The sequence below is a fragment of the Corvus cornix genome, chromosome 8 (genome assembly GCF_000738735.6).
Source record: "Corvus cornix cornix isolate S_Up_H32 chromosome 8, ASM73873v5, whole genome shotgun sequence".
NCBI classification, from domain to species: domain Eukaryota; kingdom Metazoa; phylum Chordata; class Aves; order Passeriformes; family Corvidae; genus Corvus; species Corvus cornix.
The window spans coordinates 30,019,341-30,046,695 of record NC_046338.1 but is presented as its reverse complement, the minus strand read 5'-3'; the positions used below and the strand labels follow the sequence as shown (position 1 = coordinate 30,046,695).

Genomic DNA, 27,355 nt, shown 5'->3' with positions numbered 1-27,355 from the left:
GAGCAGGGTGGCAGTGGTGAGGGGGTTCAGGGCGGTACTCCTGGCACTGCTCTTGTGAAGCTGGAGCTCTACCCTGGCCTCCCCACCACAGCAGCGGCATCACCACCCTGCTGTCTCCCAAAAACGCTTCTGGGAAAACCTGGGCTGCACCAAAGCCCGGCGAGCGAAACACTCGGTTCCCTCCCTCTTCCCCACAGCAAGTTCGGGGCTGGCTTATGTCCCGTCCCCGCCTCTCTCCCAGCCCAAATTCCGCAGCCTGGCCCGCGCCGCACAGCGTGTGCCCCCCGCAGTCCGGGGCTCCGTCGGAGGGTGCGGGGGGAGCCCCAGGTGGGGCGGGCGGGCGGCGGGGCCGGCCGGGGGCGGAGGCGGGCGGGACACCGAGGGACGGGACGGGACGGGGCGTCCCATTTCCCCTCCGCCGGAGCAGCTGCCGGGACGGGGCCGCGGCGCAGAGGTAGGTCGGGGGCCCGGGGGAGTACCCCGGAGGGGGATCGCGGGGCTGGGCTTCCATTAGCGTTATCCTGGGTGCTGTGTTACTCAAACCCAGGGCTTTTCTCGCCTTTTTTTTTTTTTTTTTTTTTAAGGCCACATCATGTGCTTCGCGCAGCCCGGGGGGGAGGGGGTGAGGACGGTGCGCTGGGGAAAGAGCGATGAGGAGCAAGCAGCTCTCCGGGGCCGTGTGTCTGGGGCAGTGCGCCTGGCACCGGGGGTTCGGGGCACCCGAGCTGCACCCACACATTTCGAGCACCGCAGAATCCCAGCACGGTCTGATTGGAAGGGACTTTAAAGAGCGCCTTGTTCCAGCCATGGCAGGGACACCTTCCACTAGATCAGGTTGTTCCGAGCCCCGTCCAACCTGACGCTGAACGCTTCGAGGGATGGGGCATCCACAGCTTCTCTGGCAGCCCCCTGAGCCTCTTGTAACCAAAGCCACGCGTGATCGACGCCAGGGAGGGCCACGAGTGGGGGCTGCTGCCCGCCCGGAGAGGCAGCACTGCCCGCACCGCAGGCTGAGGGAGCCCAGGATGGCTGCGAGGAGCTCCCAGTGCACTCAGGGATGACAGCGGCGCTCGCCTAAACTCAAAACTGATCCTTGGGGCAGAGTCTCCGTGATCCCGGGGCCGACGGCAGCCGCGCGTGTGCAGACGGTGATGACGAGTGGGCTCCAGGCAGCAGCTTGCAAAATAGTTTCACTTTAACCCTGTTATCCAACATCCATATCAGTAGTTTTCCAGATCGCTCCCTTCAGGGAATGAACGCATTTACGCGTGGCTTCTGGCAGGAAGGTTTGATGGTGGTGGGAGTGAGATGAAGCTTCAGCTGCTCGTGTTTGCGGGGTGGTGGCTTTTGGTGTTTGTCCTTTACGTTTGAGGAACGTCTCTGTAGCCTGCTGCGAGACCTTCTGGGAGACCGGCGGCAAAACTCTTCTTAGTCACCATTTCCGAAACAGCAATGTGCAATCCCTGCTAAGGAAACTGCTCACCCTCGGTGTCAGGTTTCATCCAGTTTTCCTCTAAGTCTGCAGGTGCAAGCAGGGAAAATAGGTGCCACTCGTGTGACAGCATAGCTGTGTCTCTGCTGGGTGGATCAGGGAGCTCACAGGCTGTAACAAAAATTAGCCTCTCCTGCCTGACCCATAGCTGTCACTGCAATGGAAAGTGGATATAAAGCTGACATAAAGCCAGTAACAGAAGGAAGTGGTTGTTTAATAATGTGATTCCTGCTTTGCACTCCTTAGCATCAACTGCACGAAGTGTGGTCTCATCTGCGTTAAGGAAATGGGGGTGGCTGTAGGTCAGTTGATTTCACGTCACCTCCACAAGTCCTGAGTTGCAGCTGGCCACAGAGCACAGGAGTGTTGAAATAATCCAGAAATACTTGGGGCACACCCCACAGCTCAGCTGCCCCCAGAGCTGCTGCTGCTCTCACCGTAGATGCAGGGAGCACCTTAGAGCAGCCCCACTCCTGCCTGAGTCAGGCAGCATCTCAGCTGAGAGGAGCAGGTTGAGCTTTGTTAGGTTGGAGGGAATTTCATGAAGACATAAGAGCCTGCTGAGGGTTGGGCCTAAAGAACTTCACTAGCAAAATGACCTCCAGGTCTCTCCCCTCTGCCATAGTGACACAGCAGAGCAGTTTCCAGTAAACTGCAGCTTTTCTGCAAACTCTACCTCCATCCGCAGTCCCTGCAGTTGCTCTGCAGCACACAGGATGTGGACAAGCCAGCATTGCCAAGGCAACCCCCTCTGTTTTGGTTTCCCCACACACAGGCTGGCAGCCTTTACCCCTCCAGCTCAGCCAGGCAAGCCCTGCATGCCAACGGTTTGCGGTGCCATTGCAAGGCGTCCCTCAAAAGGACCTTGTTTTCCACCCACGGCCTTCCATAACTCCACAGGAGTGGCAGATGCTCCCCACCCTTGCAAACCGGCTCTTTCGAGGCCAGTGTGGATTAAAGAACTTCATGCTGGACGCCCAACGTTGATTAAAACTTACACAAGTGGCATAAAGCCCCGCTGTGCAGAGCTGCCATCAGCTGGAGCCATCCATCCCTGGCCACAGGAGTTCCCAGGCAAGTTTCCATGTCAGCGTTCCCCTGGCTCTGCCAGCACTGGCCGCCCAAAAACAAAGAGCTTATTTAGGAGGGTGCTCCACAGCCCTCCCTGAGACACAGCCCTGTCTCTCAGTACCTCCCTGGCCCTGTTTTTTGGTCCGATATCTTGACCCAAAAAACAGCTGGTGTCCCAATGGCAGCTCCACGTGCTGTGGGCAAGCGGTTCACACCCATCCTGGACCACAGCATGGGAGCAGCTCTCCGTGTTGGTCCCTTCTCTAAGGGGAGATGGCACACCAAACTGAGCAGCAGCATGGATTTTCCTGAATGCAGCTCCTCATGGCGCACTCAGGTTTTCAGCTGGCAGTGGGTGGCCTTGGGTAACCCCTCTGCCCTTGGATGATGTCCAAAGACATCAGTTTTTCTACTTTCCCCTCCTCTCCCATTTTTTTAATAGGAAACTGAAGAACCCCATTATTTAGCACACAGACATCTTTTCATCTACAAAACAAAAAGCAATGCACACACTAGAAAGAAAAGGCATTTGAAAACCAGCTGCATGGCCATGCTGGAAGATGGCCCTGGGGTTTGGGTGCTGCTTGGTCAGGGTAGGAGCAGGTACCTCCACCTTCCCCTTCCAAGGGATACACATCTGGCTTGCCCATGTGGCCATATGTCCCCAGCTGGGCACTTCCCAGTAGCAATCAGCCAGGGCCTCTGCAGTGCATTCAGCTCCAGTTTAAAGTGGAAATATTTCAAAGGACTTTGCTTTTTTTTGTTTTTTTCCCCTCCCTGTTCTGTTTTCCTCTGCAAACAATTAATTACAAGTTTAAAAGGAAGTTCCAGCCCTCCTTCACTACCCAGAAGTTTAGAGGCAGTAAATATACAGCAGTTCAGTGCAGGAATAAAACTCTACATCCTGTTTTGTCTGAAATTAAGGCAGTTGTTGTTCGGGGGTTGTTTAGGGTTTTCACTTCTTTTTTGGAGTCAAGTGTATCAAAGGCATCCTGTATTCCTGCCTGGATAATGAGCTGTCAGGATATTTATGGATAAATGGCAAACCTGCATCACATGGGTGATTCAGGCTGAGGAAAAGCTGCTCTGTTTTTTTATGTTGCAGCTTAACCTTTACTGCAGTTGCCCCAAAAAGAAGACCTAGGTGAAGATGAGGGTCAGGACAGGGAGCAGGCTTTAAGAAGTGGCTCTCACTTATCTCCTCTCTGAGCAAAAGCAGATCTGGGATGCTCCCAGCTGGCTCCAGGCAGGGGGTAGGAAGAGGGTGTATGGGATTTGAGTGTCTGAGTGGTAGCCTGCGATTTCTCAGGTGGGGATGTTGCTGATATTTCTGTCCTCTGTTGAGTAGTGGAATGAGGGAATGTGAGGAGCAGCCAGTTTTGATGCAGCAGACTGGACAAAAATCCAGCAATAATAATAAACTTCTCTCAGCCAAAGCTAAAACCACCTCCCAGGGCACTGCATTTCATTTGGTAAATCTCAAATGAGAATTTTTTAGAAAGGCACCCAGAGAAATCCATGTTCAAAAGAGAAACCACCAGCTAATTTGGGCCAGCTCAGCTGCGCACTCGTGCAAATTGAAACAATAAATCCACAGTGGTCAGTCTGTTTCTGAGGGGCACAGATAAACCCCTTATTTTTAACAGAATCTGAGCACTTGTGGAATCCCAAATCGAGAGCTTGGCATCTGTGCTGAGGCATTCAGCTCTTGAGGTCCTGACAGTCAGGTCTGAAAGCCAGCAGCCAGTGAAACAAGCCCCTGTACAGCTTTGTAGGTCCCAGAACAGCATTTTGGAAGGCAGTTTTTCCCTTGGGAGCTTCCTTTTTGGGGGCTGCCCAGGAGTTCCCGCCTCAGCAGCATCACCAGAGCTGTGGTTAGAGCTGGGTGGGACTGGTGGCTGCTTTTTTGGGCGAGGCTGGTGGCTTGTCTTCCGTTAGGAGTGGGTTGTAATGGCACAGCGAGGCAGAAGGAAGCACAGTGGTGCTAGCTGGAGGATCCTAAAACACTCCGTACAAGAGAGCATCCCTTAGCAGGTGCCACACAAGGAATAAATGAGATGCAAAGCAAGGGAGGGCACTGCTGTAGGCAAGAAGGATTCAGCCAAAACCAGCTGGGGTCCCCTTCCTGTCCCTCCCTCAAGGTCCCCGAGCTCTGTGAGAGCTGCCAGAAGGAAAGGGAAGGAGTTGGTATCACAGGGGACAAATGGAGCAACCCCTCTAGGACACCTTTGGTGTTCAGGCTGTACCTCTCAAGTTTTTGTTACGTGAAAGTGTTAGTTTTCCTTTTACTGTGCCTCAGTTTCCCCTCTTGGGCACATGGGGATTTAAGCATTCCCTCAAGAGGCTGCAGGGCTTGAATCCCAAAGGCTGGCAAAGATACTGACGTAAAATGCTGAGCAAGGGTCAAATAGTGTGCTGGAGCCTGCTCCTGCCCCTGCCAGCTCCTCATCTGTACAGCCTCTAATCCAGTGACCCCTGTGTTGAAACAGAACTGCAGACTCACAGCACAAAGGCCCCTGCTCTACTCAGATGCTTTGCCCGGCCACAGGAGAGGAAGAAAGGTGTGAGCAGAGGCAGCAGCTCCCTGCTCCTGCAGGAGGGCTTCCCTGAGAGCCCTGGCACTCAGCAGCACCTCTCCCTCCCCGAGGGAAGAGGAAAACCTTACGTCAAGCCACAGAAATGCTTCTCAGCCCTACCCAAACCCTTGGAGCAATTCCCAGGTGAGGCACAGCAGCAGCAGCTCCTCCACCCCAGCCAACCCTTACCCTCCTCTGCCGCCGCCTCTGTGGCCAGCCCTGGGTACAGGGAAGCAGCTGTGGGTGCAGGGCTGCTCGCTGGGGTCTGCCAGCTGAGCCCTGCCTGCGAGTCCCGCTGACCACAGTCCCCATCCAAAATACAGGTGGCTTAGCCACAGCCCCACACCACACCTGCTGGCAGTGCCTGGGGTGCCGGGGCAGCAAGAACAGACCCTGCCTCTGTGCTGCCCATCCCAGACCATGGACCATGAGAAAGTCTGTCCAAAGACACCCCATCCCAGGACTGGGAATAAGGAGAGACCTGTGCCATGTGGAGTCCTGGCTCCTACGGCACTCCTGTTCTCCACAATGGTCACTGGCCTAGATCAGGCAAGTCCCTTCCTAGACAGGAAAGCTTCTGCTGCAGACAGTATTTCCTCTGCTAAGAAACAAGCCCTACAAAGGGCTAATGAGAGCTCCATGCTGTGACTGCTCAGCCAGAGCTGATGTGTAAATCCAAAGGGGTAGGATTTGTGCTTAGCTAAATTCCAAGGCAAGTAGGGATGCCCAAAGCCCTCCTCAGCCATCCCCACCATCAAGAACAAACCCCAGGAGACAGGAGGCTGTTTCTCAGTTAAATACACCCAAAGGGACATAGCAGGCAGCATAGTCCATCCCCTATGGCTCCAGGCCCCTCCAAGGCAGGAGACATCTCACCCTGCTGAGGGTTGAGCTGTTCTGGCAGCTCCATGGAGAAAACTGCTGAGGGAGCAGGCACCTGATCCATGTGGTTTCTTGTCTCCGCAGGCACCATCCAAGGACTCTTGTGGAGCCCAATAGCTACTCACAGGAGCTGAGCATATCTCAAGGTACCTTTGAAGCAGAGGGAACAGCACAGGCAGTCTGCTCAGGAGCCGACATGCAGCAGAAGATCAGCTCTTTCTTTAATTCCATCTTGGAGCTCATCCGTACCAAGCATGAGGAAGGCATCTTCAACACCGTCTGCCTGGCCGTGCTGCTGGGCCTGCCCTTTGTTGTCCTCATCGCCTTCGTTTTCATCTGCTGCCACTGCTGCTTCTGCAGACAGAGGAGAGAAAGCACGAGGAAAGGTGGCCCCAGCAGCAACGGGCAGTTGCATGCTGAGAGGAACAAGAAGAAAAAGAAGAAGAAGAAGCAGGATGAAGAGGACCTGTGGATCTCGGCTCAGCCCAAGCTGCTCTTGCTGGACAAGAGACCCTCCTTGCCCATCTAGCAGACAAGAGGGCGTTCAGGTCCTCTCCTCTGAGATGCCATCACTCCTTTCACCTGTGCACCAGGAGGGGCCAGGAGATACCAAAGCTGCTGCCACTTTATGGTGACTTTTGACAGAGGCTGAGCCCAGCGTGTTTGAAGGGCCAACAGAAAACAAGGCAGTCGGGCACAGGTTGTGCAAGCCTCTTCTCCCGCACCATGCCAGCGTGTCCCGGGGCAGAGACCCCTGCAAAGGACAGGTGAGCACACAGGGGTGACCTGCCAGCGGGTCCTCCGTACCTCCTGCCACGAGCACAGCGCACACACCGGGCTGGCACACAGGCTCTCCCTCTGCACTCCTGTGCAAGCACACGCGCTGTGACCCAGACAAGGGTGCACAGGACAAGGTTCACCCAGAGACCAAGCCACCTGCACACTCCTCCTGCCCAACACAGACAGCTGTGAGTGAAGCAGGCACAGACACGCCTCGCTTGCTTGCCCTGCCGTGGAGATGGCACAGCTTCGTTGTCTAGGCTCCGTCCAAACCCAACTCGCTTGGGAGACACAAAGAAAGCACAGTTACCCCACAGCTCAAAGATGTGCCATCTCCCAGGCCACCAAACCAAAGTCACTTGCAAGCTAGATGCCCTCAGCCCAACCTTAGTGACCTCAGACACCATCCTAAGGCAGCACAGCAGAAGGATGCCTTGCCACCTAGGCTAGAGGCAGGAAGGAGAGAGGAGGCTGCCAAACCAGCCCTTTTGCACCAGCACTTAAGAAAACCCCTTCCTTGAAAGACTGTTTTATACAAACTTGCCTTTGAAGAGCCCACCATGCTACTGCAAGAGCAGAAACACAACCTGAGGCTGTGTAAAAGCTTTGCTGCGGGCATTAGAGTTATTTATTGAATGACTACTGAAGAAGAGCAGGACCAAAGGCCCCTCTGGAGAGGGGCCAGGCACACTGAAGCGGTATTGAAGCAGCAGACATGGTTTCCTGGCACGCTCAGCCATCACCTCTCCCTGCAGCCCTTGTGCCATGTGTGAGACACACACAGACCCTTGAGCTCGTGCTGCCCCAGCTGATGCCAGCTCTGTGTGCTGCACTGAAGGTTTCTGTATGGCTGTCAGGCTGACCAGCTCTGGGATTTTGAATATGCTGTAGAAGCAAAGTAAATTCCATGTCCACAGTCATCCCTTACACAGGGATACATCATACAGCCGAACTATGCACCCCTATCCATCCTCATGGTACTTGGAAAGAGCTCAGCTGGGCACAGCAGCTAACAGGACCACACAGCTCTCATCCCTGCTCTCTTTCCCCGCTGCCCTGCCCTGGCTTGTGTTCCCACCCTATATCCCTTGAGCTGGGAGTCTCCTCTGCTCCCCACTCTGTGCCCCAGCAGGCTCTGTCTCCCCATCTCTTTTTCCATTGAGGGACGCATGTGTGTGATGAGAAGCCTCATCACATCTGGTTTTTGCCCTGTCTGTACACTGGATGTCTTCCTTCCCGTTTTCTTCCAGTTCTTAAGCTGCTGCAGCAGACCAGAGCTGCCAGCTAGAGCCAGGCATCTGGGGAACAAGCAGCCAACCCCACATGGGCAAGCCTGGACGGAGCTGCTGGGCACAGCCGCTTCCAGCCCGGGCAAGGGTGATGCCACCTTCCCCTGGCTTGGAGGACAAAGCCACGGGCTGGAAGCAGCTGCTTGTGCCACCCGGTCCCAGCACAGCCTGTTCTGTGTGATGCAGGCAGGGCTGCGATGGTCACATCGTGTCACGGGGTTTGGCTGCGTGTGGCTGTGCTGGGAACAGCCCTGAGGCCGGGCTCCTCCTCACACAGCCCTTTAAATTGACCCCATATGTGCCTTATTTTCCAGTTTGCTTCGACACCACTGAAATTAGTGACTCCCTTCTCCAAAACAGGAAGCAACATATAATGGTGTAAAAATTAGGATTTGCCACATGTCATGCTAGGGAAATGCAGAAATAGCTCTGATCTCTGTCCCAAGCTCCCAGTCTAGCCAGGATCCTGGGGAACTAGCACTGCACTTGCATTATTCCTTCTTCCTTCCCCCATCCAAGTCCTTTTCTCAGCCCTTCTGCCTCCACACTCACCGGGTGGCCAAAGCAGCCCATGCAGGTGCTGCTGCTGTGATCTAGAGGCATGAGCAGCCCTGGAGGCAGGGTGGTGCTGCCTGGAGGAATTAAAAAAAAAAAAAAAAAATCAGAGTAAAGGGAAACACGATGGGTGGCCAGAGGCTCAGCCAAACAAGCAGGGGCACGGAGGCAGCGAGCATTATCAGAGTACAGCCTACCTGGAGGTGCCAGGCTCTGGAGGGCTTCTTGCAGGAAGGCTTTTCTCCAGAAAGCACAGCAAGCAACTCTGCAGGTGACAGCAACCAATTCCTACAAGAACCAGAGAACTGCCAGGAAAATGTGAGCATTGTATCACACACATCTCCAGATCCAGGCTTTGGGGAGTTCACAGCTAGGTCTGAATTTCAAGAGCTCCCCAAAATCACCATTCAAACCACCCCTGGGTTGCGCAGGGAGGGACCAGGATACAACCTTGCCCTGATCCATCCAACCAGTGGATGGGCCGAGCCTCCACACTCCCTAGGGCATGGGGGTTGGTGTCTGCTGTTTGAGTCAAACCATGCACTGAATTGGCTGCTTCTGGAGGAAAAAGCAAAAGAGCAGCAACAGCCTGAGGTGAACTAGAAGCTGTTGCCCACCAGCTGGGCAGCAGCAACCCTGCAGCACCCGTGTTACCAAGGGAGCAGAGATGCACAGTACAGAAACTCCACTGCATGGTGCCTGCTCTCCAGACACCTCAGCCCTGCCTCCCACGACTGCATTTCAGTATCAGCCTTCAATTTTCCTGAACAAGTCCATGCAACAGGGAACGACAACAAAACAAATTTTGTGCAATTTTTTTTAAACCAGAAATAAATGACTCTTAAACTGCAAACAAACACTGTGTCTCAATCTCTCAGTCATGTGTTTATTTTCCTGGGGAAATCTTTCTTGTACCTGTGACCTGGCCCTAGATAAGAGAGGGGAGAGCTCAGCAGGCGGAGGCTGTATAGTCTCTGCCGGCAGCCAGCTGTGCAGCTTAGAGATGTTTTCTTAAAGAAACAGCTTAACTTAGTCAAGTTAATGGGCTTGCTTTGTTAATGAGCACAGCCAAGCTTCTCTACCCAAGGGCAAGAAGTAGTGGGAAGAAGAAAAGATGTGTTTGTGCTGTGGGAGGTGGGCTGTAGGTTTGTTTCTTCTTAGATCAGCAGCATGGAGTAGTTAACTCCAGTTGGTTTTGATCAGACAAGTATTTCTTGGTGTCTGCAGCTTGCCGGGCAGAGCCTTTCCAAATCCTACACCAGGAGGCTCTGCCTTCGTGAGGGCAAAAAATAAAAACCTGCTTCTCAGCCTGATGGGGCACCAAGCTGTCCCTTGCCCACAGAGCTGAGGCTCCAGAAGAGACTGGTGAAAGAGGTGTACAGGACTGCAGCAATGAGCAGCTAGAAATGGCAGAAGCCCACTTTCTGGAGAAGAAAGGAGCAGTGCACACCTTGCTTCTCTCCAGGTGTCAGACACTGGATTCAGGGCAAGGTGTTCTTGAGTAGCCTGGGCTGCAAGGGGAAAGGATAGTTCCAGGGTCCTAAGTTAGAAGTATGCAGAGATGAAGTTCAGCATCCTGGAGCAGTCTAAAGATTGAAGGGAAGCACAAATGCCCATTAAATCCCTCTATGATGGAAGAATTGGATCTTCACTGACCATTCCACTATTTATTCAGCCAACAAAGCATAGAGCAGTGACCAAAAGTAACAGCACTGCTTTCCAAGCAAGTGTCCAGTGCAGTAAGACACCTCAGTCTTCTCTCCAAATCACACCATACAGAAACACAGTCTCTTTGGGAAGAGGCATCCTCTCCCTCCTCCTGGGTAAGTACAGCAACATTTCCCTGGGCTCCCAGACACAGCAGATATATCACAACAGATGGGTCCTGGCTGGTAGCACCCAGCCACAGGACAGTCCTCACCAACACAGTGAGGGTCTTTCTGGGATTCAAATTCTGCCCCTGGGTGTGTAGCAAATCCGAATATAAACTTTTCAGTGATCTCAGAGCAAGGCAGAGGTTTTGAAACTCTACTGGCCCTCCAGCATCACTGTTACAGGGCCACATATTACAGCAAAACAAGGGTAGTAAAGGGATATGACATTTTTATGGGACTACCCCAACTATCCTGAGCCTCGAAACCAGAACAGCCAGTTCCTCAAGGCAAACAAACGGCATTATCTGAGCAGTCCCAGCCTCCCAGGCTGCAGCACAGACTCTGGTTAACCCCAAAAAGGTCCTTCCCCAGAGGCCAGCTGGGAAGTGTCTCTTGCATGAAGAGACAATGCCATCCTGTGGCTCTTCGGGAATACTGACTTTCTGCAATGGTTTTCCAGCAGCTGTCACTTTGCCCTTCCTGGTGAGAGAGAGGTGCATCAAGAGTGACAGATAAACCCTCTTCAGACACTGCAAATAAGGTGCCTCATTTGCTTTTAGCTCAAAACCAAAGCTTGTACCGCTTAAGAGAATCTTCCCTGTTCCCAGGGGGATTCAGCTTTAGGATGGGATTATATATTGCTGCTGCACAGGGAAACGTCACAGGGACCAATCACAGCTGCTGTGTCTTAGAGAGCATACACTTTTAGAGTGGCTGTGTGTGAGACTAGTCCTCCTCTCCCTCTCAGTCACCTTCCTCATGACTTCACTGTGCCCTTTAGTTGAACAACAAAGTGAAATCTGTCCTTGCCTACAGACAAGTGGGCAACAGGGAGAAAGCACTTCACAGTAAAGAGCCCTCATCGCTTTCCCACATCCTTCTCTCATGCTCTTAGAACAGAGCCTGCAAAACACTTCAAGTGCCATTTTCCTTTCTCCTCCTCTCACCATTAGTCTCCTCCTTCCCCCAAACCAGGGCTTGGGTATCCTAACACAGCTCAGACAAGTCTTAGCCCACCTGCCTGAGAGGCACAGCCCTGAAAGTATGATGAAGAATTTAGTCCTCACCTTTGAGAGACAACTCTCCAGCTTGCTCTCCTCAGCCAGGTCCTAGCAAGCACAGATCAATGAGGTGCTTCACGGAGTTAAGTCACAAAGAGAGCACAACTCCCATCCCTGTTTTGGAGCAGACCCCAAAGACCTAATCTGCACAGTCCCACTGCAGGCCTGGGTAATGCTTCCACTTTGTGCAAAATGCTTAAACAGGAAGGAAAGTAATTCTACCACCCAAAGCAAAGAAGACAGAAATACTTTAAGACCTCCTTTATTTGCGATTTTATTACTTTCTCCAAAGTCTGGGAAGGATTCTGTAAAATGCATTACTCTGCTCTGCACTGGGATAGAGAAGGCCATTAAGACATGGGACAACCATGTCCCATTGTGTTCAGACAAGGAAGCCTTTAAGCAAGTGGCATTTGGTGAGCTCATACTTCTTCCCTGGCTGGAGCTGGTGGCCCAGAATTTTAATATCCTCACAGGGAAAGGAAATAAACCTCACCTTTATGGCTGTGAGTAAAAAGCAAAAATTAAAGCAGTCAGGTGTGAAACCATGCACTGGAGCACAAGGGAAAGCATGCAGGATCAGTTTAAGTCCAACAGATGCTCATTTTAGAGGTGGATGACAAGTGTTATCATTTCAGCATCACTACCTGCCACACTGCTGATGAAAAAACATAAGGCAGCAGATGGAACAGTCACACAGAGCATTTTGTTAGTTGTTTGTAAGCAAGCAGTACAGAGAGGCAGGTTTGGGATGCTGAGCAGAGCCTGGAGGAGAGCGGGCCTTACACTCACCCTGTTCTGGGCCTCACCCTGGAGTGTGAACATCAATTTACTGCACATCTCCTTCAGTTCTTCTCTGGGCTGGGAAACATGACACAAGCAAAATAGCAAGATTTTAACCTGCAGAGATGTGGTATTGGAGTCTGAGGAACCTGGTCTACAGAACTCACACAGGTTAATGAGCCTTGCCAGCAGACTGGCAGCATTTCCCAGAACCCAGTTCTGCAGGAAGAATAGGGAATGTGCCCAAATAATGAGGAGAACTGCAGACCAAAACAGGGAGAGGCAACAGTCTCAAAAAGGTTCCCTCTGATGTAAGTGAGGGGGCTATTATTTGTTAGTAGGTTCGAATTTATTTTTGGAAGTCTGAAGTGGATAGCACCAGAGAAGGACAGAATTAAGAGGAGTCTGCAGCACAGGTTTCAGAAAGAACAGCATGTGTTAAGGCTTGTTTTACATGAAGTTCATAGAAGTTGCATGTATTGGATCAAGCAGGTCCTTGTCATGCTTAGTCAACCAGAGTATCTACAGGCAGGATGCCCCCACAAGCCCCTCCTAGTCTCTGGAACATCACCCATCAGGAGCTCCAAAGGCTGGTAGCAGGTTGGGCTGCAGATCCAGATGTCCCTGGGTGCATGTTGTCAGCTATTGTCTCCTTTGTACTGGAGCAAGCTGTCTGAATCAAAGTTTATGAAGAAATAGTGAATCATTATCTTTGGGTATTGTTCTGCAGAGAGTTCTATTTAAGCCCTGATCTTCTTCCTCTTCCATGATAAAGACCTCTTCTTCCTCCCCAGGACTGGCTTGTTCCTGGAAGACTGAGGACAGATCTTCATCTCTGTGAAAGGGATGGAGAATTCATGTCCTTTCCATGGCTCCCAGTTCACATCCTGGGAAAAGACCAAGGAATTTCTCTTACTAAAAGTGCCCAGACCAGGTGCTAGGAGCCTACAACTGCCTGCCTCAAATACCATTTAACCCTCCAATAACCAGAGACTTCAATTATAATCAGGATTTCAGACACTCTTCATACAGATCAAACCTCTATCCAGCTTGGAAAACAACAAGACTGAGCCATCTTCAATCCCAGATAAAGCCTGTACAGTGAGATGTACCCCAAGGTGTGCACTGAAAACCAAGGGAAAGGCTACATCAGACAGTGAGCAAGCACCCCAGTGTGGCTCCCAGTGAGTGTTCCTTTAGGTGCTCCCCTCAGAGATCAAGACAGCTCCACCTCAAGTATCTCTGCCCACAAGAAGCAGGGAGCCATGAGCTCAGGTCCCCTGGATCCAGGGAGGAGAGAGTAAGAGCTGTAAGTTTTCTTAGGCATCATTTTGCTTTCTAATGAAATGAGTCAGAGGGCAATCCCTCCTGCTCCAAGGAAAGACACTCCCTCCATGTGTTTTCTCCAGGCTATGAAGGGATCATCAGCACCCCAGCTCTGCTGCTCACCTCACTGTGCTTGCTCTCCTCGCGCTCCCCGTTGAGGTTGGCCAGATGGCAGTTCCTGCAGCACCATGCACTCGGTGTGTCAGGGCACGGCTGCTGAGAGCCACATCATCGTCCCTGGGCCATGCTGTGAACTTGCAGCCACTGTGGTAGGTCACTGCATCCCTACAGGAAGGGATCAAAGACACGGATAGCAGTAAGTTACTGCAGCTGCTCAGCCTGAGGGCTTCTCCACCCTTCAGGTGGGACACAGCAGGCCTGGCAGGGGAAAGGCACAGCACAGCGTAGGTCTGGACACGAATCTCCAAAGCACTGCTATTAGAGGGCATGTCCAAGGGCTGGATCCTCCCAGCTGAAGATCTAAACCCTATGGCAAGAGTGTATTAAAGGATAAATGGACACAACAGCAGTAGTAAGGATGTACCAGTGGCAGAAGCCAGCACTGCTGTTGAGCAAACTGCCATCTGAATAAAAGACACTTTTTTGCACTCTCAGCTGGGAAGTTGCTGCCCTATCAGCACAGATTACCTCATGGAAACTTCCCAGCTTGCCTTTTCAGCTGGCACTTCCGTGGGTCACAGTGCCCCCTCTTCCCCATGAACAAGCAACTCTTTCTCCTGTCTTCAGCATGAGACAGGCCCATGGGTGCACTCTCCTCAATCTCCCTAGGAAGACTTCTCTCCTCAAAGAGAACCACATCTGATCCAACCTGACCTAAGGAGCTCCCACTCTGCTGGCAAAACAAACACACAGGTCCCAGCATTTGCCTCCCTGTGCAGAGACAGCACCAGGACAAGGCCCTCCTCACCAGCATTGCCTCTGTAATTCCCCACTGACGGCCTGTATCTGTCCCTGCTTGAGGCAACCTGGAAGAAGTCACGGAGAGCACAGAGAGATTGGCTGGCTGTCCACAAATGCACACAGAGCTTGCAGCAGATGGAGCTGCTGCTCCTGAGGTTGTGCAGCTTGTCAAGACCTAGAAATAAAAAACAATTACTTTTTAGAGGGGGAAGCCTGTTCACCTTTGCAGTCTTAGACTCTCACCCCATGGCCATTTTGGTTAAATCAGCTATTTCCTGCCTCCTCCTTCCCTGCTTGAGGCTTCAGGACAATTTGCCAAGTTTATGCTGTCTTATCTCAGTTTCTTGCAAGAGACAGAAATATGAGAAAAAACAAACAACCTTAACTAGCACAAGTCTGGCTGTACTGCAACATTATTTTTCCCAGAACATTTAAAGGCTCTTACTCCAAAAACTTTGCCCTATTTAATGCTGGATTCTCTGATTCACACACTGCTCACTAGCAGAACAAGACAGACAAAAAATGACTGAGTACACCAAGTTTTGTGTAGTCTCCTGGTTTTTGCATTTTCACAAATAAAACTTATCTCCCCTCCCACGGGAACACACAAGTCTGAAATAAACAGAGCCCAGAGTTTGGCTTGCCTGGGACTGCTCCAAAGCCCAAAGATGTCAGTGGAAATACTTAGTGGGCCTTTAGAGATCCCTCAGTGCTTCACTGGCATTGCTAGGGAAGACACACAAGCTGACAATTCAAGACTGCACACTCAGGGGATTGGATATTTCAGCATTTAAGTGCTTTTACAAAGCCAATCTTTAGCCCTTCACTGGTCACACCCATGTACTGTACCAAGCCAAAATTCCCCAGTGGGATCTCCAAAATCTTCCATGTAATTTTTCCAGCCTTGGTAGAAATCCACCTTGCCAGTGCTCCACCTCTGAAACACCTGCAAAGCAAGGATTGCAGAGTGAGCACTCCTGAGAGGATGAGGGGAGACCAGGAGGATGGGCAGGAGAAATGCTCATCACGACAAAAATGCAGACAAAAAGGTGAAGCGCTCAGGAACAGACAGCCCTACCTGATCATAGAATCATTAAGGTTGGAAAAGACCTCCAAGATCATTGAGTGCAAATTTTATGATAGTAAACTTCACCTGAGCGTGGTACACACAGGAATCCATTCCCATTTTCTGGCTGCACACAAGCACTGGGGCAAATACGTAGTTGTACAAATCTTGCAGTTTGTTTCCCACAAATCTGAGCGTGATCTAAACACTTAGACAAACAAGCTTAGAGACAAGATCCATGAGGCCTTTGAGTTTCTAAATTTCACCAAGATCAGAGGGGCTTGGCAGTAACACACGACTATTTATTTCACTGGAGAAAATCATTTATCCCTGAAAGGTATAAAAAGGTAGTATTTTTCTCTGGTTGTTGAGGGAGATTGCTATCAGAGAACCTCAGACTCACTCCTCCACATTCACACATACTCCCCACCTCAAAGCATCCATGCTTCTGCCTTCAGACTCCCTTGAGTCACTCAACACTTCCTGTGTGGCCAGAGCTGAGGTGCATGCTCACAGCACTAGCAATGAAAACACTAAGAGGCATCAGCTGAAACGCATTAACATACACCTAACCCTGGACTCTGGGTACATCACCATCCATTACCCTCCCTAAAACATGCTACTCCATTCAGCAAGGAGCTGAAACACAGGAGTGCAGCAGAGCGAAAGGAACCTCAACTAACATCTGCGTCAAGTCCACGTGATTAGATTCATCAAAAAGCAGGAAGAGGAGCAGAGCCTCACTCACCGTCCCCCTGCCTCCGTCAGTGCTCATGTCACAGCACACCTGCAGTGGCCTGCTGCCATCCCTGTTCAGGTAAATGCTGTACATGCTGCTGGAGGCACTTCTATTCTGCTGCACCTGGCTGCAGTCCATGGGATACTGGTAGAGGAAGCTCATTGTGTGAGCAGAGCGGGGAAAACTGTCCATCAGCAAAGCAGGAGGAGGCACTTCACCTTGGGAAGGTCCTATGGACAATGGGTACTGGAAGAGAAGCAGAGAAAGCAGCAGCCCCTGCTGTGCACTCATACAGGGCCCAGCTGCATCTGCAGGTAGCAGCTCTTGGCCTTCCCCACTGCCTGGGAGCTGGCACACAGATAGGGTCCCCCAAAGCTGCAAGAGATAGAACCACAGAATCCTAGAATGGTTTGGGTTGGAAGGGACCTTAAAGCTCATCTGGTTCCAACCCCCTGCCATGGCAGGGGTGCCACTCACTACATCAGGCTGCTCAGGGCCCCATCCAGCCTGGCCTTGAACACTTCGAGGGATGGGGCAGCCACAGTCTCTGTGGGCAACCTGTGCCAATGCCTCACCACCCTCTGAGTAAGGAATTTCTTCCTGATCTCAAATCTAAGCCTACCCTCTGTCAGCTTAAAACCATTGCCCCTTGTCCTGCCACTGCCTGCCCACAAAAAAAGAGCCAGCCTTGGCTTGCAATAAGAGCGGGAAGAGGAGACCTTGTTTGTAAAGGTGGGAGTGGCAGAAAAAAGGGACTTTAATTTCTCTGCATTTCACAATTAATCCACAATTGGCAACCCCTGTGGGCACTGGCACAGTACGAGAGGCTCCCACAGCATGCTGGCATGAAATGTTTGATTTGCTGACAGTCTGGTGTGCATTTCCTGACCTCTGAACAACCTGGGCAGCTACCCAAGGCCCTAAGATCATTTACACTGCTGTGCCCTGCCATTACTAGGATGTGCAGAAAGATCTCCTGCATTATCATCCTCTCTCCTGCCCACTGGCAGCTCATGAGCAGGTTTTGTCCTGCACTTGGCTAGCAAGGCTTGCCAGCACAGGTGACCAGCGTGGGCAATCTCCACTCACACTGTCACACTGTGTTCCCAAGCCTCCAGGTGGTGTGGCTTAGCACGGACACGCAGCCAGGAGCAGCACCACTGATTTGCTAAATGGTTGGCTTATGATCACAGTTTCCCTGTGCATCTGTAGGATACAAACTCTGTCTTTGATCTCTACTGTGATGAGCAACAGCTGCAGAGCACAGGGGAAAAATGCAACAATCCAAGGCCAGTTCCTACCTGTTGAGAAGCGATGCTCTGTCTTTCTGCTCTGGTGATCTCCCTTGTAGGGAGACAGTGTACCTCACTCCTTGTGCCAGCCCTTCCAGCACTAACAGTTGTTTGCTGGGACCCAGATATACTTTCTGCCAAGTGACAAAAGCTGAACCCAGCTCAGAAGAGCATTTAGCTTTTCTGGACCACTGTGCCTCAAACCCCAGATGCATTTACAGGCTTTTCTTGTAGGGTTCAGAGAGGCAAATTCACCCCGTATCCTTGAAACATGAAGTCCATCACCTCAGAAGGAAGACTGGGGGCAAGGCCTCAAGAAACACTCCTAGGACACTGAGGGCACCCTGTCCCTGGTGAGTGCTGCCCTTCCAGGTAGTAACAACTTAGAACAAGTGAAGAGGTGACCATGTTTTCTGCTCCTGAAGATCTGTTGGGAAGAGGACTCCACTGTCACAAAGTCCCTCCACAGCTTCTACTCATGACAGCAGCACACTGCCTTCCTTGAGCTCTCCCTCCCCGGGTCACAGCATAGATTCCCACTCAAAATTGTATTTCTGTGGTCCACATACCCACAAGGACCAACTGTCAGAGCCCATAATCACAAGGGTAATTCCAGTGGGGTCTACGGGCCTGAGGAATTCAAGGAATTCACTGTACCTTGCTTGTCCCATCTTCATCCTGGTAGGTCAGAGAATAGTGATCAACCTGTGGTGCAGCAGGAGTAGGATGAGTCACACCTGATACATGGAGGTTCTTGGGAGGATCAATCTCTATTCAAAAAGAAAAGTCAAGTCCCATCTGTTATGGATCTAGTAAAAGCATTAGACAAGCCCTGCCTCAGCTTCAGATTTTTAGCAGCAGCTTAAATTCAGGTGACCCACACCTAAACCACGCTGGCTCACAAGTTCTTTAAAACTTCAAATCAGGTCTATTGTAAAATGAGTTATTTATTGAATAGACAGAAGATTAACAGACAAAAGGCCTTAAACAAGAGTTTAAAGAGTATAAGAGTTAAAAAAGAGTTACTTACTACACACTAGAACTACTAGTAGATTTACATAAAACAGTGCACAACACAAAGGTACCTATATTATAGCTAGCAAAGAGATAGTACAGATTAGGAGTCAATGTAGTTTACCACCAACTGATGATAGGGTACACATATTCCTTTTACCCAACTGCCAGAAGAGTACCTCAGGGCCAGCATTCCAAACCTTGAGGAGAGGTCCCCACACATTTCCAGGGAAAACAGAAGACTTCTTCTTTGTGAAAGTTCTGCGTAGCTTTTATAGTTTGTAAAGTGAAGTGTGTGTCAGTCATATTCCAAGGCTTATCTCCATTCAATCTGCTCTTAAGGCAGGATATTTATTGTCAACTGGGAATTCACCTCTCTGACCCAGAGATAACTCACTACAGGACAGATGTCTGGCTTGGGTAATCTCACCAATGGGCAGATTCCTGTGAGGGGGGAAGACGCCCTGAGCTATGGCACTGGCTGATAGAATAGATAAGCTCTTCTGTGGCAGAGGGGAAGTCCTGCTACACCACTGCATAAACCAGAGACACAAACTGCAGAGCAGGTCTTGGGCTGAACTGCAGTTGCCTGAAAGCCAGCCAGTGGCTTTCACAGCTAGCAGGCAGTGGAAGCCTAGACCAAACACTGCAAGCCTTTTACAGATCTGGTTTGGGATGTTCTGTGAGTCTGACAATTGGCTCAAGTGTGCAGTGTCCAGGAGCTCATTGCATGTCTGCCTGAGGAGTCTCCATCAGGCTCATCTCTGAGGAGCCCTCATGGATAGGACAGGTTTAGGCTCTATGCCTCAGTCCCAGAGCACAGTTCTAATGTGGCCTGCTGAGAGCCCCTACCTTTGTTCCCCCACTGCAGAGAAGAATTACTTCACAGGCTTTGTTGCTGTCATGCTCCAGTCTTCTTTAGTAAATGCAGGAATACGAAGAAACCCAGAGCTTGAGAGTTCAGTCTGTGCTGGAGATGGGACACCAGCTCCTTCACTGGCATCGGAGGCTTGGCCAGACTTTTCCTGAGCAGTCAGACTGCCCAAGGTCAGCATGAGGAGAAGAACAGAATTCTTTTAATGCAGTGCCAGTTCACAGCAGTTGTCAAGAAGTGTCTTACAAGGTGCCAACAAGGAAGCTGTAGTGCTTCCCTCAGGATAAATCCAGTTTTTAAATCTGTGTTGAAAGTAGCAACACTGGAAGCAGCTTCTCTGTAAACTTCATCCTGTGCTTGCTATATTCTATGTACTTTGGGAACATCTTAAAGAAACTATTTGATGAGTAAGGTTTTACTGGCTTTCCAAGTTTTACAGAGGATGTCCTTGGTGGGCAGTGCTGGCCTCCAAGGAAGAGTGCTTCAGCCCTGAAGTACACCTGAGTCTCCATCAAACTATAAATGAATAATTTATCTCAATTCCCTGCTCTTCCACAAATCTCCCTGAAGGACTATGGACATGTTGTTGTCTGTCTTTTCTGTATAAACCAGGCTACAAAACTTCCCAGGCCTTGAAGAATGCTATGAGGATAAGCATAACAACAATTATAATGCGGTTGTGAAAAGGCCACAGAAAAACACAAGGCTGTGCTTTGTCTGTCTTAGATAAATGAGAAGAGTCGAGCAGGCTGGCTCCTCCCAGGAAATGCTGCACTCCTCATGCACAGCGTTACTGCTTAAAGCAGATAAAAAGGCGAAGAAGAAGAAATCAAACCACCAAATATAAGAGCAGGGGCAGCAGCACTGTAATTCACAGCCCATGTTGTTTAAAACGCTGTCTGCTCACCACAACCGAAGGCCACCTTACACGAGGCTCACGAGTTAAGCACTAGTCCATTATCTAATGAACTTGTGCTTCATTTGGGAGAGCACTAAACAACTGCTTTAAGTGAAACAACCCAGAAACCTCCTCGCCCAAGTTCACTACATGTGTATCTCCAGCTGCACAGGAGAGGGAGCTAAGAGGTACCAAATCCATCCCAAGAAGCAAGCGATGGGAAGGGCAGCCTCAGACACTGCGGTCTCACAGCATTGCCCTTAAAGGGCAGCTGGCAGCTCCCACAGGTGCAGGTGGTCACCACAGGGCAGTTTCCTGCCCCAGCCAGTTTTAATGCTAAGGAGTAATCAGCCAGCACCTTGAGTGAGAAAATGTATTCCTTTTGTCCTCAGAAGTTGTATTATTTCAGCAGAGGTATCATTTCTTTTGTGCAGATAGTTCAAAAATATCACTACTCATGTTAAATGCATTCCCTCTCCCAGCAGTTTCACTTCATGTGAAATCTCCAGGTGTCTCCATTTTCATGCTTGTTCAAGGAAAAAAAAAAACCAAACAACATTTCAATTTGCTGAAACTCTCCTTGAATTTCTAGTTCCAGATAGGTTCAGCCTTTTGGCCTCGGTTTGTCCCTACCAGCTGCCCTCGATCTCTGTAAGCACTGGGGAACTCTTTGGCATCTTGCCCTAAACCCAAGTTTCAACTGTTCTATCTCACACCAGCTGGATTCATAAACTAGAAAAAGTGCATTAGCAAGGTCGATGGATATAGAGTAACCCCAAGTGTTCCCAGTACATCACAGTCCCTATGGCTAACTGAACAGAACAGATTTAAGCCTGCTTAGCAGTCTCCTAGGACTGGCCTAAGGTCACAAGTCAAAGGGCAGGGCATTATTTTTAACTGTCTCCAATTCTAAAATGGTTTCATTTTGGTTCTTAAACCTGTTATTGCTAGGCTTGATAGCAGCACATGAAGCACTGCACATTTTTGATTAAGGACTAGTGAAATAAGGACCATCAGCTGCCATCACTCTTGTATTATGACATCTGCCTCTTCTATGATCACCTATAGCAGCAGTCTCTGTTATGGGTAGCCTGCATGCATGTATTTCAATTACTACATTTGATGATTGAAGTAGGGCTACCCCTGTGCAGCAATGCAAAAAGAGCTCATAAAACATAAAATAACCAGCCTCCAAAGCACACATACTTGTCGCCTGTCCAGAAAGTGAGAGAACAACCAAAGCTCCTTCGTTAAGAGGCCAGGGTGACCCAGGTACACATTTATGCATCTCCCCCCAGCAAGTCCCTGACCTAGAGACGAATCCTGGCAATGCCTGCCACCACTTCCAGTGGATTCCAATGTTCAGATTTACAGTGTTGTTATAAACAGGGAACATGTCAGGAAGATCACTACACATCCTTAACCAGGACTGGCAACACAAGAACAACTGAGGAACCATGACTATTCATTCTATTGCAAAAAAAGGTGGCCTGCATGCTGTTAACCTCTCTGCACTTCAATTTCTTCATCTAAAGGAAATGAATAGTTCCCTACTGCATGATGAAGGATAAACAAATCAACCAATTAAAATAAGACTACACAAACACGTAAGACTCTGCTGCAAGGGCTTTGTTTACCCTAATCCTTGTTAGTATTTACAACACAGCCCATTTGTAGTACCTACAGGGAACTAGAATCTCTCTGTGATGATGCTGAATAGGTTTCATGGCAAGATGCACTAACCTGAAGACTTGATCTGTTAAGCCTGAATCTCCCTCTGCTGTTAAACTGTCTTAGGGTGGGCATCCTTAGTGCCAAGGCAAAGCTGGGCTTTAGCTTGTACTCAACAAAGTCCATTGCCCACTTACCTGTCACAGCCTCAGTGCTGGCCCTCTTGCTCTGCTGCTCTCCCTTCTCTGCCCAGATATAAATGATGTATTCTGTGCCTGGCCTCAGTCCTGCCAAGGTAGTGACATTCTTGTCTTTTTCCACCTCTTTCTCCTCTGTGTGCCCACTAGCTGAGGTGTAGCTCACTCTGTATCTGTCTGTGGAAGCCTGGACTACGTTCAGGAAACAGTAATTGCATCCTCTGTCACCTGGTCAATCAACAGCTCAGGCTGTCAATTTCTGTAAGAAAAAGTTGTAATTATTTGAAGTTTTAGTATAGTGCTGTGGTAATCACAATGGTCTGAAGACACAGACAACACAAGTTTTATAGCCAGAGGGAGTGTATTCTATTAGACTATCAAATACATTTGGAAAAGCAGGTGAAATTTGGGAAATTATTCTATGTCTAAAGACCTAAAAGGGATTTTGTGTATCCAAAAGCTTGCTTGTTTTTTTCTCTCCCGCCCAAACTGGTAAATCCAACAGAAGTTTTACCTTTAGCTGTAAACTGTGTTTTGACCACGCAGTGCAAATAACCGCACTTAAGCGAGTCACCGTTGCATATTTGTGGAGCCAAATCATTTTGTACTGCTGGATACAGTGCAAGGAAGATAAAATAAGTGTGCTAACTGCTTCCATGTCCTGCTGTTCTTGATCCATTGATAACCACATCTGCACACCAGTGCCAAGGTGGCTGAGCTTTGGCAGACAGTCTGCCCTGCACTGGGTGAGATGTGCTGCTGGTTTCTGTGGAACAGCTGAGTGAAAAACATGGGTGTCCACACAGGGCGACTCTTACTCCTTCCCCTCAAGAGCCCTGCTGATTTCTTCCACCTCTTATCCTTTATTTCTTGCCGAGAAACAAACTAGCAAGGAGGGGGGGTGTGCCCAATTCTGAAGTATTTTAGTTGGGGTTTAAGTCTCTGCACAGCTATGAGAGCAGGGCTCTTTCTTTGGGACCAACAAAAGCAGAGACAGAGCCCAGGCACAATATGGTGTTATTGTCTTTTGCTTTCTGAAGATCACAACATCTTGCCCGAGTTGTTCTGGGAATTAACAAAAAAAACCCCCAAATCACCTGCTCAGAATCTGTGAATTGCAGCTCTCTGTCACTTTCAAACTCCTCCCACTGTTACAATCCTTCCCCTGCCCCATTCTCAGATGGAAATACAACACTAGATCCCAGGAGTCCTAAATTCGTATCACAACACAGCCTGCAGTCATGTGGCCCTTTGAGGACAGCCCTAGAACCCACGACCTTCACAGAGAACAAGTTGTTTTGTTTGTTTGGTTAGGATTTTTTAAGTCACTGAACTACTAAATACATCTTAGCAGCCTGAGCAGCAAAGGTCTTGCAGATGCCTCTCAAATTATTACAACAGCATTTCTTATTCTGCTGGAGGCTCTAAACTCCAGGGCACAAATGCACAACAGCCACAGTGTAATTTACCCCACACCAGCTTAGCTGCACTGTGATTTACCACACATTAGCTACAGCAAAAGTTGTGATTTTCCACCTGCATGTACTAATCTCAGCTCTTTTGTGAGATGAAAATACATTACTTTTCATTTTAATGAAAGATGCTGAGGCTTGTTTGTGCCACCAGCAGCACATGCTGGGAATGGGGATTTGAATAATCACAGCTCAGCTCGTTAGCAGTATGAGATGCTCACCTGTGGCAAGAAAAACTAAGAAAATTATTTTCTTGTGTGCTATGAAAATCAAGTTTGTTCTTCAGTTCTAATTGCACCACAGCTGGGTATGGACTGTGCTGCTCTGCACATGCAGTGCTTTTCACTACTTAACTCCCTGCGTGGTCCAGGAGCTGCCCACACAGTCATCTGTACCAGTGAGAACATGGGCTGGCTCGAGACAATGAACCAACCTGAAAGTAGGGGATTGACTGAGCTTCATCATGAACCACTGGACTGATCCCCTCGTGTGAGAGCTTCAGACAGTCCTACAAATTCCCCCAAGGCATCTCTTGTTATGTCTAGTCCAATTTACTAGGCTTAAATGTGTTGGTGAACAACCTGAGTGGAGCACTGCAAACATTCCCCTAGGTAATTTTTGTGAAGAAATGCAGATTGCACACATAGAAGACATTTGTCAATTGTCAGCAGAAACTGCTTCTGTACTCACAGTCACACATGGATGGCTGGATTGTAAAAATTCATTAAGACAGAGGTTCAAGAAGTTTCCCAATCCAGCTGCAGACTCAGCTGCAAGCACCCTTCCAATGGAGACTCCCTGTCACCAAAGGACAGCAACCAAATATACTGTTTGGGAGATTTGATTTCCCACATGTTTTTTAATTTATGTTATCATCCAAATAAACACAGTTTTCTTTTTTACGCTTTGCCACGATTATCTGTCTGAAACGAGCCTCCTGTCCTGTTGGGAAATGCTACAACAGTCACCCAAAGAAATGCTTGGATATGGTTTATGGCATTTTAAGGGCAAGGCATGAATTACACATTCCAGGTGGTTATGAGGTTTTAGTTTTGGCTGTGGCTGACTGTTCTCTGTACTAATAGTAACTGGTCCCTTGCCATAGTGCCTGTCCACAACAGGACTCAGAGCTGTAAGCTGAGCTGGAGACCTGTTCAGCCACACTAATAAGAATTACATGGATTTTTTCCCTCACTAAAAACATGTGCAAAGCAGGAGAGGCTTTAGCAAAACAAGTAAAATTGATGAAGGAGTTTGAATTTCCAACTCAGTTCCCTCCAGTGCTGCTACAGCTCACCTGTCACAGCTCTGGTGCTTGCCTTCTTACTCCTCTGAGGCCCCTTCTCTGCCCAGATGTCAGTGACATATTCCATGTCTGGCTCCAGATCCAGTGAGGTGACCATGTAATTTTCACTGCCCACCTGTATTTCCCTGGTGTCTCCATCAGCCGGGGTGTATCTCACCATGTACCTGTCTACAGGAGCCTCCACTTTATTCCACAACACCATGGCAGTATCCTCTGTCACTCAGTCAGTTGTCACATTGGTTGGGCTGTTGACTCCTGAGACAGCATTTCAAAGTGCAGGATTAGCTACCTCCAGTTGAATTAAACCACTAAAATACATGTCATGGCATGTTAGGAAGAAATGCTTCCCTGGAAGTGTGGTGAAGCACTGGAACAGGTTGCCCATAGAAGCTGTGGCTGCCCCACCCCTGGAAGTGTTCAAGGCCAGGTTGGATGGGGCTTGGAGCAACCTGGCCTACTGCAAGGTGTCCCTGCCCATGGCAGGGGTTGGGTTAGATTGATGCCTGAAGTGGCCACCTAAAAACAGAGACTAGACAAGAAAAAGGGAATAAAGGTAGGTATTTATTTGAAGGGCCTTCAGGAGACACCCTGGGGAGCTAAAAGGCTACACCCAAGATGGACTCCGGGTCACGAGTTCTTCACACTTTTATAAGTTTGGCCCATTTGCATATCAGAATAAATTCTCCAATTACAACCCCAGTTAATGATGAAGTTTGCCCTCCTCTTCAGAAGCCTTAGTTTACATATTTTGGGGCCTGGGACAATCTAGGTGTCCTTGGAGAGCAAACCTATAGTGGCTTGTTAAGTCTAACTAGCATGAGAGAACAGCAGCTAACAGGCCACAGGAAACTTCAGAGTTGCACACTAGGCAGTACAGGATTTGAAAAATATAAAAGTTAAAACCTAAGGCATCATTAAAGATGATGCTCTTTAAGGTCCCTTCAAACTCAAACCATTCCATGTATGCATTTCCTTTATTTTTGCCTTACTGCTTTGGCCAGCTAAAACACTCAGGTTTCCCCCAACAGCCTTTGAAGGAAGGCATCCATGAGAAACCAGGAGAAAGAAGGAATGTTCTACCATTTAGATGAAGCTCTCCATTTCTTTCTGCAGGCAGGGCTTGCAGGCTACCTGTCTCACCTTCCATAGGTACCAGCTTTACCTAGATGCCTTAAAGATCTAGAAATATAACAACACACTTTCAAGACAATGTTAACGCAGGAAGTAATATAAAAGCTGGCCTTTAACTGGAGGCCTCCAGAGGCAAGTATGGAAAAATGCCCACCTCACATAGGGCAAATAGAGTTTTATAAATTTATCAAACCAGCATAATTGACAAGAATCCCCAATTAGAAACACAGGTGATGAGGTAATTCCACCCCTTGGTTCAACCTCTTCTGGAGCCCCTCTTCTAGCTGTTTATAGAAAAGTGTCTTGGGAGGGTAGCTCACCCTTGGTCTCCAGAGGAAGCAAGATTAGGATTGGGACCTTTGGAATGTGTTTTGTCTTTCTGTCTATCAGAATAGGAAAAATGCTGGGGCTAGCTAGGAGCTATATAACTATACAGCAATAGTCTGCAGAGAGACAAATATATGAAGAATATATAAAAGTGAAAATCATTTTGGCATCAACCTTCTGGCTTGCCCCTCCCAGCTCCAAGTACAGTGCCTACCCTTTCTCTGCCTCCCCTGTCAGCCATCTGCTGCTCCTCCCTTTCTGCCTTCCCTGCAGACCTGTCTCTCAGACTCCCCCAAGGTTTTGCTATTTTAGCTGATGAATCAGAGCTTGGTGGTAGCTCTTGAAGTAGCTGGTATTTGTCTTAGTTGTATCGCCTAAATTCCAGGGGTTACATAAGAATATGAGCATTGGGGATTTTTTTTCCCTTTTTTAAGAATTTTTGCAGCCCCCATGTCTGCCAAGAACAGCTTGAAAACACAAGTCAAGGGTATTCCAAATAATCAGAAGAACAGCCTTAAAATGACATTGTGGAGGTTGTTAGGTTCTAAATTTCATTTTAGTGGAATCATTTACACAATAACCTCAGGAATGTCAGGCCTGATAAGGAATTTTTCAGTCTCTGGAAGCAGCACGCCTACCCTTTTGTAAGTGACGAATTTCAGAAATTCCAGAATCTTGTAAGTAGAATGAGAGTTTAAAATTCTTCAAGGTGTCTTTTGCAATAGAATAGCTCAAAAATATTCAGCCTTTTTTTTTTT

The 27,355-nt window shown here is 49.2% G+C and overlaps 2 protein-coding genes across 2 annotated transcripts in view; one reads left to right on the top strand and one right to left on the bottom strand.

Moving 5' to 3' along the window:
• Nucleotides 1–200: 200 nt before the first annotated feature.
• KIAA0040 (KIAA0040 ortholog) lies at nucleotides 201–9,502 on the top strand. The gene is made up of 2 exons (XM_010406321.4): nucleotides 201–454; nucleotides 6,106–9,502. Exons 1-2 carry the CDS (start codon nucleotides 216–218, stop codon nucleotides 6,548–6,550), a joined length of 684 nt encoding a protein of 227 aa, XP_010404623.2. The 5' UTR covers nucleotides 201–215; the 3' UTR covers nucleotides 6,551–9,502.
• Nucleotides 9,503–11,826: 2,324 nt separating this feature from the next.
• Nucleotides 11,827–27,355, bottom strand: part of TNN (tenascin N) — a 35,890-nt gene continuing 20,361 nt past the window's right edge. Inside the window, 12 exon segments of the mRNA XM_039555624.1 lie at nucleotides 11,827–13,250; nucleotides 13,813–13,886; nucleotides 13,889–13,966; nucleotides 14,609–14,785; nucleotides 15,460–15,556; nucleotides 16,425–16,576; nucleotides 17,717–17,769; nucleotides 17,771–17,919; nucleotides 18,365–18,477; nucleotides 22,362–22,562; nucleotides 22,565–22,620; nucleotides 25,127–25,394. Of these exon segments, the coding sequence (XP_039411558.1) occupies nucleotides 13,104–13,250; nucleotides 13,813–13,886; nucleotides 13,889–13,966; nucleotides 14,609–14,785; nucleotides 15,460–15,556; nucleotides 16,425–16,576; nucleotides 17,717–17,769; nucleotides 17,771–17,919; nucleotides 18,365–18,477; nucleotides 22,362–22,562; nucleotides 22,565–22,620; nucleotides 25,127–25,394 (1,565 nt within the window). The 3' untranslated portion in view covers nucleotides 11,827–13,103.

Bases quoted from the DNA above. Each gene is read 5' to 3' on its own strand.
- KIAA0040 (XM_010406321.4), top strand. From the start codon at position 216: ATGTCCCGTCCCCGCCTCTCTCCCAGCCCAAATTCCGCAGCCTGGCCC. The intron at 455-6,105 runs GTAGGTCGGGGG...TTGTCTCCGCAG, and splicing joins GACGGGGCCGCGGCGCAGAG to GCACCATCCAAGGACTCTTG.